General features: G+C 34.3%; 2 protein-coding genes across 3 annotated transcripts; both read left to right on the top strand.

Moving 5' to 3' along the window:
• The first annotated feature begins 221 nt into the window (after positions 1-221).
• LOC105326375 (universal stress protein in QAH/OAS sulfhydrylase 3'region) lies at positions 222-4,123 on the top strand. Its single transcript, XM_034451221.2, has 4 exons — positions 222-479; positions 2,665-2,760; positions 2,997-3,097; positions 3,755-4,123. The coding sequence occupies exons 1-4, from the start codon at positions 368-370 to the stop codon at positions 3,950-3,952; spliced, it is 507 nt and encodes a 168-aa protein (XP_034307112.2). The 5' UTR covers positions 222-367; the 3' UTR covers positions 3,953-4,123.
• A 1,198-nt stretch (positions 4,124-5,321) lies between these two features.
• Positions 5,322-11,209, top strand: LOC105323192 (universal stress protein in QAH/OAS sulfhydrylase 3'region). 2 transcript variants are annotated; one of them, XM_066081693.1, is made up of 4 exons: positions 5,322-5,586; positions 6,839-6,934; positions 7,396-7,506; positions 10,760-11,209. In XM_066081693.1, exons 1-4 carry the CDS (start codon positions 5,523-5,525, stop codon positions 10,951-10,953), a joined length of 465 nt encoding a protein of 154 aa, XP_065937765.1. In that variant the 5' UTR covers positions 5,322-5,522; the 3' UTR covers positions 10,954-11,209. The 2 variants fall into 2 exon arrangements, with proteins under 2 accessions (XP_065937765.1, XP_011420495.1); XM_011422193.4 differs by having other exon boundaries at positions 5,325-5,586; positions 7,396-7,502; positions 10,756-11,209.
• The last annotated feature ends 8,327 nt before the right edge of the window (positions 11,210-19,536 follow it).

The raw sequence follows: 19,536 nt of genomic DNA, 5'->3' as shown, positions 1-19,536 counted from the left end.
GAGGAGACGTATATATATCCATGTTACACTGTAACAAAAGGATTTATAAACTTTCGACATGTACGGCCGAATGAAAATAACCCCACTTATCTCTATAGAGTCTATACAGGTATACGACTTTCGTTCAGATGGCCTTGAGATAAAAAAAAAATAAAAAAAGGAGAAGAAAAAACCCTATTGAAATGCTTTTTAGCACGTATCAAAATAAACGCGCTGGCAGGACTGACTGTGTTTGTGTGCATGTGTGTATACGTATGATGTATGTATACGTATGATGTCTCAAACAAGCCGTGCATTGTGCAGTATTTGAAGAGAGCAGTATTATAAAAAAGAGTAGTAAGCTTGCTATATACAAGTGTTTCCTCGGATGTGTGCCCCCTCCCTGCATTCAGTGCACACATCTAAACTAATGGCTGACAAGGAACGAACCGTGGTGATAGGGATGGATGGAAGCAAGCAGGCCATCGAGGCCTTCAAATGTAAGTCACACATCTACATGTATATTTCATTAATTGGGGGGGGGGGGGGGGGGGCTGGGCTGCGTGATCTCTTTGTTCTAATTATATTTAATTGCGTAGTGGTATACTGATGCTAATTAGGTCATCATTTTAGCGATGACAATTGTCATAGATTGGCGAGGGAAGGCGAGGGGGAGGGGGAAGGGGGAGGGTAGTGCTCGAAGATGATGGATATTGATGGTGTGATCACTAATCGATACAAAAGCTTGACTGTTCAACAAGCTTTATGTACATCCATTTCCTTAATATGTTTTACGGTGCTACCGTTCTGGCCAGCGCAGCAAGAATTACAAATGCCTTGCATCATTGTCAACCTAGTGTTATTTAGGTATCAACGAACGTTAAAGAATTTTTGAGAGTATTGCTCTACAATAAGTATGCTTAAGGTATTAATTTTAATGGTTATGATACATACCACGCAACCCCCTACCCCGAGAGAGAGAGAGAGAGAGAAAGAGAGAGAGAGAGAGAGAGACTCTGGTCCCTGTTTGTAGATGTGAAATTTCCCACTTTTAAATTTAATGGTCTGACTATATGCAATATCTACATAATTTTTTTAAACTGTTTATTTTTTCATTTTATTCCTTTTTATTTATTTCAAAATGTCCTATTGTTTATTTCCTCCCTACTCATGCATGCACAATTAGCTTAAAAATGGATTGATATGCCAGTAAAGTATGACTCTTGCTAATATATATACATAAAATCTCTATATTAAAAACGATTAAAAACAAATCATACGTCAAAGAGGCAGGTATCGCAGTCTATACTGAAATAACTAGTACACGCATTACAGATGTTTGATCCACCTCTAAATTTATCGCGGGAAATATAGCGCGAGTGCACTGTGACGTCATCCATGATTTTGATCGTCTTTGTTTACGTTTCTCGACTCAATACGGAGGTATGGAAGCATGTAACAAATCTTTTGAGTCTCGCCAAAGCATATGCGGTACTCAAAACGTGTCTTCAAACTTTAAGTCACTGTAAATTACGAGTTAAAAGTCGGCCATTTTTGGCATAGCACCACGGGTGAAAACATTAGAGAGCATTATGGGATGTAGACAAAAAATTTTGTTTGATGAACTGTAGGTTTAGCTCGTTCTTTTTCCCGCGCACACTGGTTCTTAGAGCTCGCTTCGCTCGCCGGCGCTGCGCGCCGGCGAGCTGCGCTCGCTATAATACAAACATAAAAAATTGTGGTTTCAATGAATTATTTATTCACTGTAGATCTTGTTCATTCGATTTTGGTATGTATTTTTTCTGAGTAGAAAGTCGGATTCCAAATATCTTCAATGCAAAAATCGTATTAAGCATTAAATATACATGTTATACACTTTACTTAATTCCTACAGAATAGTACATAATTATGCATAGGAACCGGGGGGGGGGGGGGGGGTGCTAGGGGGATTTTGCCCCCCCCCCCCCTTTATTATCAATTTGCCTCCGACACAACTCTCATGTATACGTACATTTCTTGAATTGGGACTTGCAGCTGGGTCTTTGAGAATGGTTATAATTATATCAAGATGTTGCATATATACCTATTTTCGTTTCTCTTTGACAATGATGTCTCCATTAACACGAATTCACCTCGTCAGAATTCTGTTTTTACGACAATGGGTGCCTGCTTTCGATCCTTTCAATAAAAACATATGAATGCACTGTATAAATGAAATCGCACATCTTCAACTCCCGATCTATACAAAAAGAATGAATGGCTAGACGATGAAAACAGCTATTATAATACATGTACGACAAATATCGCTGAATAATATGTCTGTTTAATGCTAGACAACAACTATACTCAATTAAACGGAAAGACGCTTTGCATATTTTACATCATTCATAATGAAAAAAACCTAATTCAGAACAATAGTATTAGTATATTACTGAGGCAAAAGTGTATACTGATAATTGTGCATTTCGTTCGGTTGGAAAAAAATTCATATGAATGAAACTCTTAATATTTTTTCTCTTTTCCATAAAAAATCATATGCTTACAAACTTTTCAATAAAACCGGTGCTTTTGTGATCACGATGAAAACCAACAGAAACATAGTTACCTATTTTTGGATCACTACTCTCAACATTATACAATCAACGAAAGATGCAGAATTTACAGTAATCTCCCCTTTTCTTCCAGGGTTCTGTAAATCAATGAAGCGAGACACGGACAAAGTCGTCATGGTCTACACGGTTGAGGTCACAGATGCAATGACCCCTAAACAATGGCTACATGGTCAGTTTCAAAATGTAAATTAGTACATGAAAATCAGTGACACTTAAAGTTATCAGCATGATTTGCTTTATCAATACTTTAAGCATATAGATATTGTTCATTTATTTCAAAGCATTGCTGCTTTGAAAACTAAGTTGCAAGAATTAATCTTGGTAAAGAAGACAATATAAAAACAAAGTGTATCTACTACATGTGCTGGTAGTTACTTGTTAAACCCTTGTTAATGTTTACTGCAGTACCAAGTTCTGAACAAGAAATTAAAACGACAATTGATAAAAACATGGAGAAGATCAAAGAAAAACTTGCTGGCTTTGCTAAACTGATGGAAAGTGAACATGTGAGTAAATCATGCTGATACACATTTTAGTTTAAGTAAATGTCTGTTAGACATGGCGCATTAACTATTATTTGCTATACTTACATGTAAAAAGCGAGGGGGGGGGGGGGGCATGGTAAAGTCAACGAAAAAATATATGGATTTCCACCCCGGAAAACAATATTATCCCTCCCTTTCCCCGAAAAGAAATCTGGACCCTCATTTCACATCGCATAAAGTAAATGGATATTCTGTTACATGTAGCTCTTGCTACATAAAAAAGAACAACATATGTCACTGGACTATATACCTGAACACATCGATGATCGAACCCGGATTTAATGTGTAACATGTACAAAATGCGGCAGTCAGCAGCTGTTTAGCGATTTTAAGGTGTGTGGCTATATTGTACATGTATTTGATAGGGTTACAACCGTACTTAGCCTTCAACTTCCAGATCCAGTTTCCACGCTATTAACCTAATATTTTTGTTTTAAAATCAGTTTGGATCTATTTAAAGAAAATAAAACCACATATATGCTTAAAATTATTTTTATTAGTTACAGTGTATACTTGTTACTTTATATAAAAACATGAATTCTATTACATAATTTTTTTTAATCCACCGATATAATTATTTTTCAAGAATATGTCTTTTTTTCTTTTTACAAACGAAAGGCCACTGGGACAGTACGCAGTGCCCAGTCGGAAAATCCGGGGGAGGGGATCGTTAAGACCGCCATTGAGCTAGACGCAGACATGATTATCATGGGCAGCCGGGGTCTGGGCACGATCCGTAGAACCATCCTGGGCAGTGTCAGTGATTATGTGGTTCATCATGCTAATGTACCCGTTGTTGTATGTCCGCCATCTTGATTTCGAATGTGGATAACTCGTGATTGGAATTATTCGTATGAATCTCACCAGTTTTTCGTATGTGACAGAATGCAGTGGAATAGCATGAGTTTGACTATCAGACATTTTGCTGAACTACATATACACATGTTTCAATTTAATTTTTTTTAAATATAATTTTATCCAAACAACTGTTATGCTTTTATGTTTTTATGTATTTTTTTTAAATTTTAAACTATTTATTTTGCTTTGCAATTTTACATGTTGATAGATAAATTATCATTTCCGTGCGTTTTTATGGGCATTAATAAAAGGGAAAAAATACTGTGCTACTAAGGAATATTTATTGTACAAGCTGCTAATGAAATATACGTGAACATGTATTAAATAAACTTTTACACCACAAATATGCAAGTAGTACTATATGAAGCATTAAATACATACGTTTGTAGGATAGTGAATATATATTTATAGAAAAACACAATTCATTGTGTATTATAATGCAAGACTTAAAAAAAACAGCTTTGATATAATCTTTTATTTGTTACAATGCAATCTTTCTTTATTTCACATTCATGCAAAAACAAGTTGTTTATTAAATTTAAATAAATATCTACTTATGATTACAATGTAGATTGCTTAGACCTTTACATTATAATATATTGTAAATTACATGTTTATATCACATTGATCTGCGTGTAAAAAAATATTTTAATAATATTGTTATATTATTTGCACTCCCATTCAGCATATATTTCATATGTAGAGATAAATTATTGGTCCGACCACCCCCCCCCCCCCCCCAAAAAAAAAAAGATCCGCGCATATGGAAAAACACTCTTATTGAATTCATTCAGTATCAATTCAGAGGGAGACTGGTTAATTAAATACATGTACTATTAGCTCCCTTAGCATTGTTGTTTTATTTGTATACAACTTTTAGTTCATGAAATCAATTAACCTATAGCTACATGTTAAGATTTGCAAACAACAAATTTTAATATATTTATTTGTCCCTTTCGTTAAAAAAATCAAGGGGTAAAATATAATGTCAAGAATTTGTTTTTGAAAATACTCATGGGCATGCTTTGGTACGGACTCCCTGAGACCCCCCCCCCCCCCCCCCCGATATGTGAACTATGTGAATGAAAAAATGAGGAAAAAAAATAATTAAAAACAAACACACATGCATATACCAACAAAAAAAACCTAAAAACATATTCTTAGCAAAAGACTAATTCAAAGAAACCTCTGTCTATGCGTGTTTAAACATCTTAAAACATTTCCAATGATTTATATATAAAGCCCTGTCATTTGTCAGAATCGATTAGATTTTCCCCTCGTTAAAGACCTACTTTCACTATCTCATCTTTCGCATAAAAATCACAGTTACTGCGCATTATTCTTATTCACGTGACCTTGTTTATATTTTTAAAGTTTGTCGACTCGGCTGAATTTCCCACCTGTGTTGAGAAGTGTACGTGTGTGTGAGAGAGAGGGAGACGGGGGGAAAAGGTAGATATAGTTTACGATCGTAAAGATCATAAACAACAGTTCGTTTCGAGAAGATTCTCACATCTGATCTGCAGTCATGGCGCCTCGGACGATTATTGTTGCAATGGATGGGAGTGACCATGCCATTAATGCATTCCACTGTAAGTATTCGGCAAGTTTGTAAATGCATTGATCGAGTCATTGATATTTTACGGCTTGAATTTACAAGTTAAACAGAACATTTCTACTGCCAGATAAAAATTTCGACGATATCTGCTTTGGGGTTATTGATCATCCGGTAGAGTGTCAGAAGGTTGATCAGTTTGTCAGTTGAGTTTAGATTCTTTGCACAACCTCCAGTAATGTATTTCTGTGACAGAACCAATTATAGATAACACTGAAAAAAGATGTTTACACTGGTGCAGAAATGTTATTCAGATTAAATTAGCGCGATAAAGTGCTTACTTCTGCTTGATTCAAAGTAACCCTTAAACTGAGCTTTATTTTTAATTCAGTGTCCTGAACTTTTTAAAACGCAATAAAAAATTGTTTTCTAAGTGTAGTACATGTGTAAATATACCGCCCTTTTTCGGGTCATGAAATGTACACCGATCATTGACATCTGTTTCTTGTTATGCCCTTTTGTTATGGTTCATTTCAAGTTCATCAGTATTGACCAAAGCTTTCTATAAGCGCCTAGTCATAATGCACAGAAGTAGTCAGTTGCAGTAATAAAAGAGTATCGACCCCCCTCCTTTCACAATGATTTTGCGTTGCTTTGACCACTTCGTTCTGTATTCTCCAATTATAACTACGGCATTTACACAGACCCATATCGACAACTTTATTGAACACCAACGGGCTTTTCCCCTGTCTCTAGAACCTTCCGATATCATGGTAGGTAACCGAGATATTTCACATGGTAAATATTTGAGGTCAGCATTAGCAGAGTTTCTTCCCCATTTCTCGGTATGCATGTAGGTACCCTGACAGTGTACATAAGATTACGATCCAACATAAATTTATCAACGCAGTATTTCTAATAAAGTGCGTAAATGTTTCATATCTACACATAGGTATTATTTTTCTAGACCGTGTCCTATTTTTTTCTGCATCCCTTTTTAGATAGATAAACATGAATGAAAAATTGCAGTTTCAAGCAGAATATCTAGATACTTATTATACACGCACATGTGCATGTACTTCCTTTGGTAAGTACATGAAGCTATGTTTTCTATAATGAATTCAGATACATGTAGCTAGGCAGTTGCACCGTATTATTTCCCTTAAAATCATCGTCAGTACAAGGTTGCATTAACTGTGTAATCGGAGAATTGTGCATATGTAATTATTAACATGATTTGTTGTATATTTATAGTGTGCATACATTTATATTTTTCAATATTTTTTCAGGGTTTTGTAAAGCATTGAAGCGTGACGATGACAAAGTAGTCATGGTGTACTCCGTAGAGATATACGATGCGATGTATTCCGCCCAGTGGTTCAATGGTATGGAAATAAATGCATCTAAATACGCTGTTCAGAAAATAGACTGCACAACAGTGGGTCGCGACGTATTTTGTGTGCAATTACTGGTGCATTAAATGCAACGCAAGCAAGACTGGAAATACCAGACGATAGTTATAATAATTGCGTTTGTATTTGAAATGAGGTCACATCGGATGTTTTTGTTTTTCACTTTTTTGAAGGTGTTTTGTCTTTCGAAATTCTACATTCATAATTTCTGCGAAATGATATATCATGGTGTTGACAACGTTTCGATTGTCATGAGAATGATTAATATCAAGACAACACGAACTGTTAAAATGTTTTATATTTAGTAGCATTGAAATAAATTTTTATTAATCTGATAGAGATAGCATTGGCTAGGGAAGATGGGAGAGAGAGAGAGAGAGAGAGAGAGGGAGAGAGATGATTTTATTTATAAATTATCTTTTATCTTTTCTCAGTTCCATATGCTGTAGATAGGACGGCATTGAAGGCGATGCTGGAGAGACATGGGGAGGAGATCAAGAAGAAACTGGAAGAATTCGCAGAAATAATGAAAAAGGAACACGTACGTATATTGAATCATTAGGATGATTTTTGCGTTATGTGTGGGTATTAAGATAAGCAAGCATTGCAGACAAAAATATATCAAACGTAATCCTGCGTCAGTGGCTTATCTGGATTTTCTTCTTATATAAGACCCCCCCCCCCTCCCTTTCATACCCTAAATGGACCACTAAAGAAAGCTTTGACCTCTCTTTTTCTGAATTTCTCTTCCATTATCCATATTATAGAGTGAAAAATACAAGCATGTAACTTATGTGAATTATCGATCGGTTGCATAGAAGAAGTTGCTAATTTTTCCATATTCTGATCACGTTTTAACAGAAATGAGAAAAATACTCAGTAGCTGTAAATTGAGTTTTTTGCCTTTTTATTTTGAAATAAGTCCATGATTTTTCTGCATACTAGTTAACACGTGTACATTTACCTTTTTTCTCAAGGCATGGTTTTCTGTCACTGGTTCAAAGTCCGGGGAACCGATTAAAAAATTGTCCTCCTTGTACAAAAATTCAAGCATACAGTATCTAGATTAAAAACATGTATTAAACATACACAATGATATATGTCTGATTTGCCCTAACTAGGATTTAATTAACAAAATATTGTTGATTCATGATCATGTATTTTGTACGTTTATAGATACATGTAAAACATAGAGTTATCGAACCTGGGTAAAAGACTGATATGTGCAGACTATTTTCACATCAACTGTGTTGATCACATGACTGTGACGTGCAAGCATTAAAACAATTATTACACCCATCCATCAGCTACACAATCGCGTAGAACACCAAAATCACATTTACAGCCCGAAGTTTCATGGAATCTAAATAATATATAACTAGATTTGTACAATTTTATCGGTCTCTGCAATGGCTGAATAATTCATTCGACGATATAATGACTTTCCCAGTTATCTCTTTTTTTCCAGCTAGAATCTTTGACAAGTCGATAGTCGATACTGGCCTTTTCATTTTGTTTTCATTTGGACACGTTTCATTTCTTATGTAAGAGAGAATTGTTACAAATCAACAGAATACCAGGTTTTGGCCACGATTATTTTATCGATCGTTTGTTCCTATTAAAATCTCTCTCTCTCTCTCTCTCTCTCTCTCTCTCTCTCATTTTTTTTGGGGGGGGGGGTGTCTAGGAATGAAATGAATATTGAACACTATATATTTATGTTCATGTATACGAAGTATGCGTGTTTGCACCGACTTAAAGGCTCTTCAGTGATTGATTAGAGATTATATCATCTAGGGTCGCCGTGAAAATCGGTGAATGAGAGGGCTGAAGCTGAATATCTCATGTGATAGAAAATTGCATTTTTTGGATCGAATACCAATTAGAACTCGAGGTCATATCTCAAACAGAATAACGAGATAACAGGGTTTAAACAGCAATATATAAATACTTGAGAGTAACGCCGTAATTAACTCGTTATACAAGGAAGCTACATCGTTATATCTACATCCACTGGGTATTCTCTCCTCTATTTCTGATGCGAACGATCAGTCGAAACCTTCATCGATGCATTCATCGAAAAATAAATCACGGACTGCACGTTATAATCTGATGATGTCAGACCCAATTTACGTGAAAGGAGACTTGGCTATTTCTTTTATCATAAATACACTGATGTACATGAATAACAGTTAAGGTACTGCTACATATTTTTATTAATTCAATATTTTTAACAGAAAGCTGTATTATAAACAATTCTACTACAGTTATTGCCGAGATCAAAGAGATGCCGCGGACATTATTCTCCAATATACCACGAACGTCATCAGTAAATTATCAGATCAGAAATACCTATTTGTCTCGCACTGACTATGAAAGTACAACTTCAAACCGTAAAAAGTTTTAAAACCATGTCAGTTTCACGTGTTAGTTCCAGTCAAAACGATGTGTATTGCCTCAAATGTTTATTTTTAAGAGATCAATGCGGCTGTTCCTAGCACCTCCCTAGCATTTTTTCACTGCATGTTTTTACATAAAATATATATCGTGTAGTAGTAATAATCGTATTGAATTGCCTTTATAATATAAGGAACATGATTCAAAGATATTTTATAAATAAGATAAGAATATTAAAAAACCAAAGAAATTTCTGTCGTCTGCATGTGATTCCTTTGATCGATACACATGTAAACATTACCAACAAAACCATTGGGGTTACACGGAACAGCCGTCAAAATGACCTAGATCGTCTCTCTATAGCAGAAACGATCTGTAGAAATACTGGGCTGTTAGTAGAATAGAAATAAAGTTCTTGTTATCGTGAATGTTGCAGGATAACCTCCTCGGTCTCGAAATGTTGTTTGAAATATAAAAGCCTCGGCTAACGCCTCGGCTTTTATATTTCTAAACAACATTTCTCGACCTCGGAGGTTATTATGCAACATTCACGAAAACTCGTACTTTATTTCTTAAATAAATATCACCTTTTATGATTCATGTGGACTATGAATGTAGAGATCGTTAAACAAAACAACCCAGCATTTCTGCAATGGTCGTGCATTCATGCCTGCAGGAATCATGAAAAGAAAGAAAGTATTTGATTGTTATAAAGATAAAATGATACAGTTATGACCCTACTTTTTTTTCAAAATTTAGTTTTTTACGATCAAAATGAGTATTGACGAAATTCAAGTAGTTATAAAGTCTGCATGTTATTTAATGTTGCTGATTTTACTCTATCGTAATTAAACACAGAAATAACATATTCCGTGTTGGACGCATATTATCCCAATACCGCGATCGACGCTATTTTTTTTTTTGTTCTAAGGGACTGATCAAAGGGCCAAACTGTCATTCATATCCCACAAAGCCATTCGATAGGGTCATCTCCCACTAAGAAAATCAATATAAGTGGAAACGTAACCGTGAAATCCGCTTTAGGTTTCGATCTAACGCTGCGATATGCCAATAATTACAGTGATACATGTACATATACATGGTATAATCCGTTTCCCTGCATATTTTATTTCCCAAAATCCTTAGTCTGTGCTTTGATAGTGTTTCATTAGACATCTATACTAGTTTTGTTTCTTGGGTTTTTTCCCCATTTTTTAGCTTTTTTAAAAAATGTACCTGATTTAACTATTCAACATACGGTAATATTACCAAAAAAAATCAACTGCAACAATACAACTCATTGAATGCCGCATAAGTGTACTTTTAATTTTAAAAATATAGAAATGAAAACCAATATGTTGCCTTCTTTGATTTGATGTATTTTTCTCCCCATTTAGGTAGCCGGCATAGTCCGCAGCACGCACGCCGAAAAACCCGGAGAAGGAATTCTGAAAGCGGCGACGGATTTGAACGCGGACATGATTGTGATGGGTTCCCGGGGCCTGGGGACCGTCAGGCGGACTATACTGGGCAGTGTCAGTGACTATATCCTCCACCACTCCCCCGTCCCCGTCATAGTATGCCCACCAGAGTAGATAATCCCCCCGGCCATACTATGTTCTATGTTGTTATAGTTAAACGTTGACTTTCAGACGTCTCTGTTACACGTATGAGGGTAACTATTATTATTTTGTTATGTACATGTAGTTAATATATTTTTCAGTATCCTAACCTGTCGCAATAGACTATATATGTGTTCTTGGCTTGAAAAGTTATTTTTTACAGGAAAAACTGTATGTAGTTTGTACATGTATGCAGAACAATGATCAAATAAATTCATGCCAAAATGTTCTTATTTCTGGGAGTTCAACGGGAATTAACAAAAATGAAATTAGCATAATGTGGACTAAAATTGTACTACTAGTAAATGCGGTGCATCTTTTTACCACCAAAACCTTTGACTCAAAAGTAAATTTGATTTTAAAATCGTTAAAAAAGGCCAGGAAAACGTCAGATATTTTGGACTAAAGTGTTTCATGCAGATAAAAAACATGTACATGTACTGACATGTGCTTGAAAGCAATGATCGATATATCGTAGCAATGATCGATATATCGTAGCAATGATCGATATATCGTAGCAATAACATCTTCTTGGGTGACATATTCGTCTGCAATAATTGCGACACCTTTAGCGTATGAAACTCCAAAAGAAAACACTTTGAATTGTTTATATTTACATTCACCTCTGAGATTGACTCATTCAATTGATTACATTACTATGCTTAAAAAATGTATGAAATTACGAACATGTAAATTATTATGTTTGTCCATATGCATCGGCACGTCCGACAGAATGAACAGTCAATAATTCCAAAAACCAAAATGGGACGGTTACCATAATTAGTCCAACGATTTTGGATATTTAGGGTCAGTTTGTGCAGGTCCACTGAGCTCTATTCTTGCTTTCAGTATATTATGTTAATTACGTTTCGGTCTTTCATGAAATAAGTCACGCAATGTCAACAACAATAGAACAAAAAGACATAATTGAACGATGATACCATTATTAATTTTATTATAATAGCAACTTGAATTACACTGACTTGATAGTGTATTAGCTAAAAAAAATGCACTTAAAAGTAGTTATAAAAAGTTTTTAAAAAATATAAACATGATATTTATTTAATACTTATTTTTAAACATGGTCGGGCAAATTAAAGTAACTAGATAGATCGTTATTTGTTTATGTGAATGGATTTATGAAACGCAGTCCGATTTCTTATGAAATAGAAGAGAAAATGTTTTTCCGATGTATAGCAAAATGTACATGTTTATTTAAATGTAACCATAGTGCAATAATCCATAACTTTTTTCAATAATCTGAATATCTCTATATTGTCCACGATTCTGTGGCGTTTTGGTTGGGTTGAGCATAAGTATATTTTAATATTTACAAACTAAATGCATGTAAGACTAGGCTTATTGTAAAATGAAATACACAATAATAAGACTCTAATAATGTATTGATAAATTTACTGATCTTATGAGAAAAAAGATTGATAATACTTATTTTACTCTAGCTGCAATAAATGTAGTCCTCTCCGATTTTTACTTAATATGTGACGTTTTCTAGGGCAAAACATATAAACGAAGAGTAGGGAGGCCCCCCGAATCAAATTATTGCAGCTAATTTTACTCTCTTTTTTTGGGGTCCGTTTTATGTATAATCCGATTAATTAACGAAAATTCCATGAGCTATGTTGTACATGTATATACATGCACATGTAAATTATGAGAACACCAATAACTGTACTCCAATTCCATGTCATCAATCAAAATTTATAAAATCAAATCTCTATGCAAACGTTTTTCCATACCCAAAGTGGTGATTATCGTTGACCCCATGTTCCCAAGTCAAGTCTAATCCGCCCAACTACTCCCAGACATTGTAAGCGGAGCGGATCAGAAATCCTTGACTTTGAAGATGCATAAACTCTTGTAAGTTATGCTTGCTAAAATAATGTTGAAAAAATACTTTCATATACGTTTACCCCTCATTATTTATGACACCTTATTATTTATGACTTAAATATGTTTGACACTCGTTCTTTCTGAAATCAATTGAGCCCATGATAAATGTATGATTGTCCAAAAAATGTGTCCATGACGATCGCTCACTGCACGGTCGACCTCACTGCCCAAGGGACCAAGAGCAAAGACCACGCTTTGTTCTGAGCAGTCTTCGAAGACAGCGGACGTTCAGTAATCATGCAGGTTCTCGCCTGGAAATTTGTCTTTATTTTAAATCCTGGTATATTTCACAAGGTATGTACACATTTAAATACAACACTATGCAATATATGCTAACTTTTTATATCGTTTGATGATTTATCGTAAATTTACGTTTAGTTAACAGTCTGTTGAACTATCAAGCGCTTTTATGTAAAACAACAATTTTTATCTATATCATGGAACTTACTAAACAGATTTAGAAGTGATACATCTACATTTTACTTGCAACACGTTTGAGCCTCATGGGTTTACAACTTTGGTAATTATACTTTGTGAATGTAATATAGGATTTCACAAGGGCATAAGAAAAGGGGGTAGGCAATCCGGACCCCCCATCCTTCTTCTCTGATATCCTGCGCATGCAGCTATCATGAACATGAATGAACTCTAACGTTTCTTTAAAAACTTCCTTGTTCACATTTTTATTGCTTTTCTTTCATATTACATGGATAGAGAAATCCCTTTTTCCTTCCCCGCCTGTGCTGAATCTGCCGATGACAGAACGTAGCCTGGAAATCTAAGCAATTCAACGAACGCTCCTTCGAGTGAAGATCGACAATATCAAAGCAACTGCGAGTCTGCTATGGTAAGCTACATTGCTTTGGTTATAATCAGACATGTGGCATCAGATGAGGGCAGTGGTAATCCCTCCACTTTTTGGCAACAGAAAAATTCTCTTTAATAATATTGAAAAATAATTTTTGAACAAACTGCGCCCCTTCACCCCATTGCATTAGAATTTTGATGATTGGCAAAATTAGTGTTAGTGTTGGTTTTGTGTTTGTTTTTGTTTGCTTACAACTTAATTGTATAGATTTGGGGTACCCCCCCCCTCCCCCGCACACACCTTATTTCATGCTACATGTATGTGCCTGATGATTATATATGCATGTGATATATTTATATATTGATATATTAATAATATATTTAAATAAATGAATAGTAAACAGGTATCAAATGGAGTTCAATCTATAGGCAGCTGATACATTTACCTAAATTCGGGTATATTTCAAAAGTCAATAGAAAAAAAAAACTTTTAAATTATTTGGTCAATTTCTGCCAAAAAAATATATGTGTTGTTCTACAAACGCAAGTGCAGGAGTTAAACCTCAAAAATTTGATTTTTCTTTTTTTCTTACATATATGTATTCTAAAAGAAATTACTTCATTTATATTCTTAATGTCAAATGACATAAACTTGTGGTGTTCTGCATGTACAACACGTCCACCCCCTCTTCCTCCTAACTAAAACCACAATTTATTTAATTTTATCTTTATAGTTTGGATCGAAATTGCAAACATTAAATTTTGCAGTCTGTATATACCGTACATATTAGACATTGTACTAGATTATTAGATTTATCTTATAAGTTCAAATTTGAGATATTATATGTATCATATATAATTTTTATGACACTTTTTACGTGGTGTGTATATACCGTACATATTAGACATTGTACTAGATTATTAGATTTATCTTATAAGTTCAAATTTGAGATATTATATGTATCATATATAATTTTTATGACACTTTTTACGTGGTGTTTTTTTTTTACCAAAAAAAAAATGATCATTAGTTTCAAAATTTTTGTGTAGGAGAATAGGCAGTATCAAAAATTTTGTTATGATCCGAGTTTTTCTGGCAGACGTTATCAAGTTGATCATTTTAATGTATATGTAAATTGTACGTGTGCTGTGCAATGCGTCGAAGAAAATCGACATAAAACGATTCATATTTTCAAAAAAAATGTTAACAATTTTTATTTGATATTCATAAGCAAATATTAACATTTTCCAGTGTCTTTACACTTTGGGGAAATACCTATATAAATGCTCAAAATAACGATAAAATTATAATAATTGTTTTTGTTTTGTGAATATACTCTTCATTATCCTGTTTACTTTTGTCATGTACATTTTGCACACTGTTATGTGCACACGCAGTCTAATTGCTAGCACTCTCGAGCGCTAGCAACTACGTTTACTTAGTCTTTTTCACTGGAATACGCAAGCTCGACTCCATAGTAGGGGATTCTGGGACTACTGTACTACTGTAGATAAACTGTTACATTTGAATTTCGTTTTATCATTTTCACATGAAATTTTGTGTTTAATTGTACGTCAAAAAATAACAGTAGCTTATATCTTATTATGCAAAGTTATTTTCAATATTATAATAAATAGCTAGCTTTATCTTAAACTTCAAGCTCGGAAAACAACTTCGAATATGTTTTCCGAGCTTGACGGAAAGGCCCGAGAAGATACGATTGCTACAAAACAGTACCAATGGTTCTTGAAAATTTTCACTTCGAAATGAAATTACAATAGATACATAATGATTAAGGCACAGTCAATGAGCTATGCCATGCCTCTAGATTCACAGTTATAAATTGAGACCCCACTCCAGTACAATTCCAGTACATATATCATATATTATAGGGTCTATTGGATTTGATCACCCTCGACAGTGTTTGTTCAACTCAAAGAATGAATCTTCATTATGACTTATTTATACAAGTACTTTTAAAATTTGAATGAAAATGATTAAATGATACATTGTATATAAAAAGTATCGACAAATTATAAGTTAGATTTTATAAAACTGAAATTAAGGAGCATCAACACTATTGAAAATTCTTCTTTAATTACGACAAAAAATGTCATTTAAACCCAGAAGTTCAAGTACATGATTGTATCAATAAATTAAAAATTGCCTGTACGTACCGTGGGGGAATAAGTGCATGTAACATGTAAATTAAGTTTACAAATATTCGTAATCAATTTATAAAATGCTTGAATTCATTTAGAATTATAAAATACAGTTTTTAAAATTCATAATTTGTATCAAATGGCAGATTTTTCATTTTACACATAAGATATACCCTCTAGTTATTGAGAAGATGCAAAAAGTTGGTTCTACATAATTATGTTCACACAAAAATAATTATATCCCATCTGCGATCATTTACTGTTTATGAAAAGAAAATCTAAATACCATTATTTTAGTCAGTACATATAACTATATACATGTTCTACTGTATCTAGTGAAAGTATAAATGAAATGTTTTTGTTTAATGGTGTTTCATATGGATGTGGAGGTGCATGTGTACATGTGCGAGCTGAAGCGGGTTATGTATATTCATTTTTGCAATGATCGGTGCACAGGGGCCAAGCCCGTTTTAACATTAATTTCAATGTAACCATAAATAAAGAAAGGGGTCGAACTCTGATCCAAATAAAAAACTACTAGCTCGCTTTAAAAGCCTAATAAATCAATTAATTTTTAAAACACTCGCAATATGCATGTATTTTCCGGAATAGTAATGTCTGAGATACATTCATGCCAAATTTCAAGTTGATGGGTCTTAAAATAGCGGAGATATACGTCATTATTCTCTCGAAATCGCCAGTTTATTTTTACTCGGACATTTACCGGTCCAGGTCTCACGATGGGATTTTGCCTCTGACAACAGCAGTATTGCAACAAGTTAAGAGACATTCACACTAATCTTTGAAAATCTCATATCAAGCGCATGCTACTTACATCCTTAAATTCCGAAAAAATTCCTTAAATACTCTCCTTACTGAACTTTTATTCTGCAACCACATTGACTCCTGACAGGGCTAGCCATTTTGACGTCTTCGAGAAAGACTGATTCTGATTGGACCATCAGGAATATTAACCAATGAAGTTGAGTTTAAGATTAGCTATCACAATGGCCGGTCTGGTCAAAAGTTGATGTGGCTGCAGATTAAAAGTTCAGTTTGGAGAGTATTTAAGAAATTTTATCGGAATTTAAGGATGTAAGTAGCATGCGCTTGATGTGAGATTTTCAAAGATTAGTGTGAATGTTTCTCAACTTGTTGCAATACTGCTGTTGTCATAGGCAAAATCCCATCGTGAGACCTGGACCGGTAAATGTCCGAGTAAAAATAAACTGACGATTTCGAGAGAATAATGACGTATATCTCCTCTATTTGAAGACCCATCAACTTGAAATTCGGCATGAGTGTATCTCAGACATTACTATTCCGAAAAATACATGCATATTGCGAGTGTTTTCAAAATTAACTGATTTATTAGGCTTTGGAAGCGAGCTGATAGTTTTTTATTTGGGTCAAAGTTCGACCCCTTTCTTTATTTATGGTTACATTGAAATAAATGTTAAAACAGGCTTGGCCCCTGTGGATCGGTGCCTTTATTTGGCGTATGAATATTAAAAGAAAACTTTATGTTATTATATTTTTTTTTAATACCTATTTAAATTTTTGTGAAAATCTCAACTCAAAAACTCTCAATTGTATTAATTCTCCAGGGGAATCACGTTGTTACATGTAATGCAAATGAAGATGTTGCATTAAGGAAGACCATCATTATCATAATCATCATCAAAGCATCATCATCAAAGCATCATCTTTATCATCATCATCATCATCATCATCATCATCATCATCATCAAAGCATCAGCAGTTTCAACACCAAAGCCTTGCAACATGTATTTGATTTTGTGTAAGTGTCTATTATTTAGAATACATGTATACCATTCATACCCTGTCCCGGGCTCCCTCTAGTATTCCAATTTCTTTCTTTCGATATTTCTCAATACTCAGTAAACACACTTGCATGCATGTCAGTACAGAACAGAAGTCCCGGCAATTCCGGATACAGTCCCCTCTTTTTTAACACAAAAAAAGAAATAAAGATGGATGGATAAGGCGTGTAAAATGCCCATAAACGATCGGACAAGCTACTGACAAATTAAAATATCGATAAATCCGATATATTTCTTTTGAAATTCTTTTAAACATTATATGTTTAACATATCATTGATTTTAAGCCAATACATTTTTTCAATACTTGGAATTTGTTGACACAAACAGGTGTATACGGATCAAAACCTGCAAATACTGTCATTTTTTAGAAGTTCAAGGCATTTTCTTTTATAGAGTGGGTTTGTGCTCCATATTTTTCTCAAACTCTAAATAAGGTATATCGGAAAACAAACCGATTTCTATCAACAAAAACATGGAGAGATGACCCACCATATATTAAAAATATCATTTTGGATGCAAACAATCGAACGTTTTGAAAAAATAATGCAAGTCCGCAAATTCGTGGTCAAAGTCACACATGATATTTAAACAGCCTAATTAGTTGTGTCTCAAATGGCTCAGTGGTTAGAGTACCTGACATAAGCTATAACCTTATATACCTTGGGTTTTTATGAATTGATATGGGTTCGATACAACCACAATTTCAGGCAATTCTTTTTTCTTATCTTTTGTTAAATATATTAAAAACTAAATATAGTTAGAAATTGTGCTTTTGTATTATAATATATTTAGATAGATTTAATTAAGGAAAAAAATAAATTCAAAATTGTATTTCACTACTAAACTGAATGGGCATTTGCGCCATCTTATTCCCCATCTTCTTAACAGAAATGAAAACTTTCTTTACGAGCATTCGTTTGGACCCGTATTTGAACACTGCCTAGTTTTTCAAAATAATAATTAAAACCGGATACTTCAATGTCAATTATTTTTAGCAATGTCGTTTATTCTGACAAATAACAGGCGGAAAACTTGGACGTTTTCATTTTATAAAATGAATATACAATGTAGTTGTTTTGACAAAAATATAATTGTCAAAAAACAAATTATCAATAAAAATGAGAAGAAAGTAAAAACCGGGACAGACTTTACATGTTCACTGAAGTACTCATCTTCCCTGATAAAAAATCATTGTCGTTTCCTGCATTTGATCTTCATCGTTTTTAGCTCACCGAGACGAAGTCAGGGGGAGCTTATGCTATACCCCCGGCGTCGGCGTTTGTGGCGTCCGCGTCTGGAACTGGTTAAAGTTTTTGTTGCAGGTCTTGTATCTAAGTTAGTACTAGTCCTACATGTATCTTCACCAAACTTGCATGGATGATGCATCTGGACCTAGTTATGAACTTGTAAGACTTGGATGCTGAATCTTGGCCATGAATGTCAGATACTGTAGGGAATTAAGGTTTTTGGAGCAGGTCAACGTTTTTGGTGCAGGTGCCCTTTGATAGCAATGCCTAAGTAATTATAACTACTGGTCCTTACTTCACTAAACTTGCATGGATGATGCGTCTTATGATACTGATGCACCAGACAGGCATGAATGCTGAATGTGAGTCATAGGTGTCGCATGCTGGAGGTGGGTAAGGTTTTTAAAGCTGGTGCCCTTTGATGATTATATTTTAGTTATTACTGGTACTAACTTCACCAAACTTGCAATGGATGGTGTGTCTTGTGATACTGATGTAACTGACAGGCTTGAATGCTAGATCTGTGTCATAGGTTACGGATGCTATATGAGAATTATTTTTTTTAACAGTTCACATACAATAG

This window comes from Magallana gigas, chromosome 4 (genome assembly GCF_963853765.1).
Source record: "Magallana gigas chromosome 4, xbMagGiga1.1, whole genome shotgun sequence".
Taxonomy (NCBI): Eukaryota; Metazoa; Mollusca; class Bivalvia; order Ostreida; family Ostreidae; genus Magallana; species Magallana gigas.
This window is presented reverse-complemented; position numbering and strand designations above follow the sequence as displayed.

Excerpts from the sequence above, each read along its gene's own strand:
- LOC105323192 (XM_066081693.1), top strand. The coding sequence starts at position 5,523 with ATGGCGCCTCGGACGATTATTGTTGCAATGGATGGGAGTGACCATGCC. Across the intron at positions 5,587-6,838 it reads TGCCATTAATGCATTCCACT|GGTTTTGTAAAGCATTGAAG; the intron begins GTAAGTATTCGG and ends ATATTTTTTCAG. Across the intron at positions 7,507-10,759 it reads AATGAAAAAGGAACACGTAC|CCGGCATAGTCCGCAGCACG; the intron begins GTATATTGAATC and ends CCATTTAGGTAG.
- LOC105326375 (XM_034451221.2), top strand. The coding sequence starts at position 368 with ATGTGTGCCCCCTCCCTGCATTCAGTGCACACATCTAAACTAATGGCT. Across the intron at positions 480-2,664 it reads GGCCATCGAGGCCTTCAAAT|GGTTCTGTAAATCAATGAAG; the intron begins GTAAGTCACACA and ends CTTTTCTTCCAG. Across the intron at positions 2,761-2,996 it reads CCCTAAACAATGGCTACATG|TACCAAGTTCTGAACAAGAA; the intron begins GTCAGTTTCAAA and ends TGTTTACTGCAG.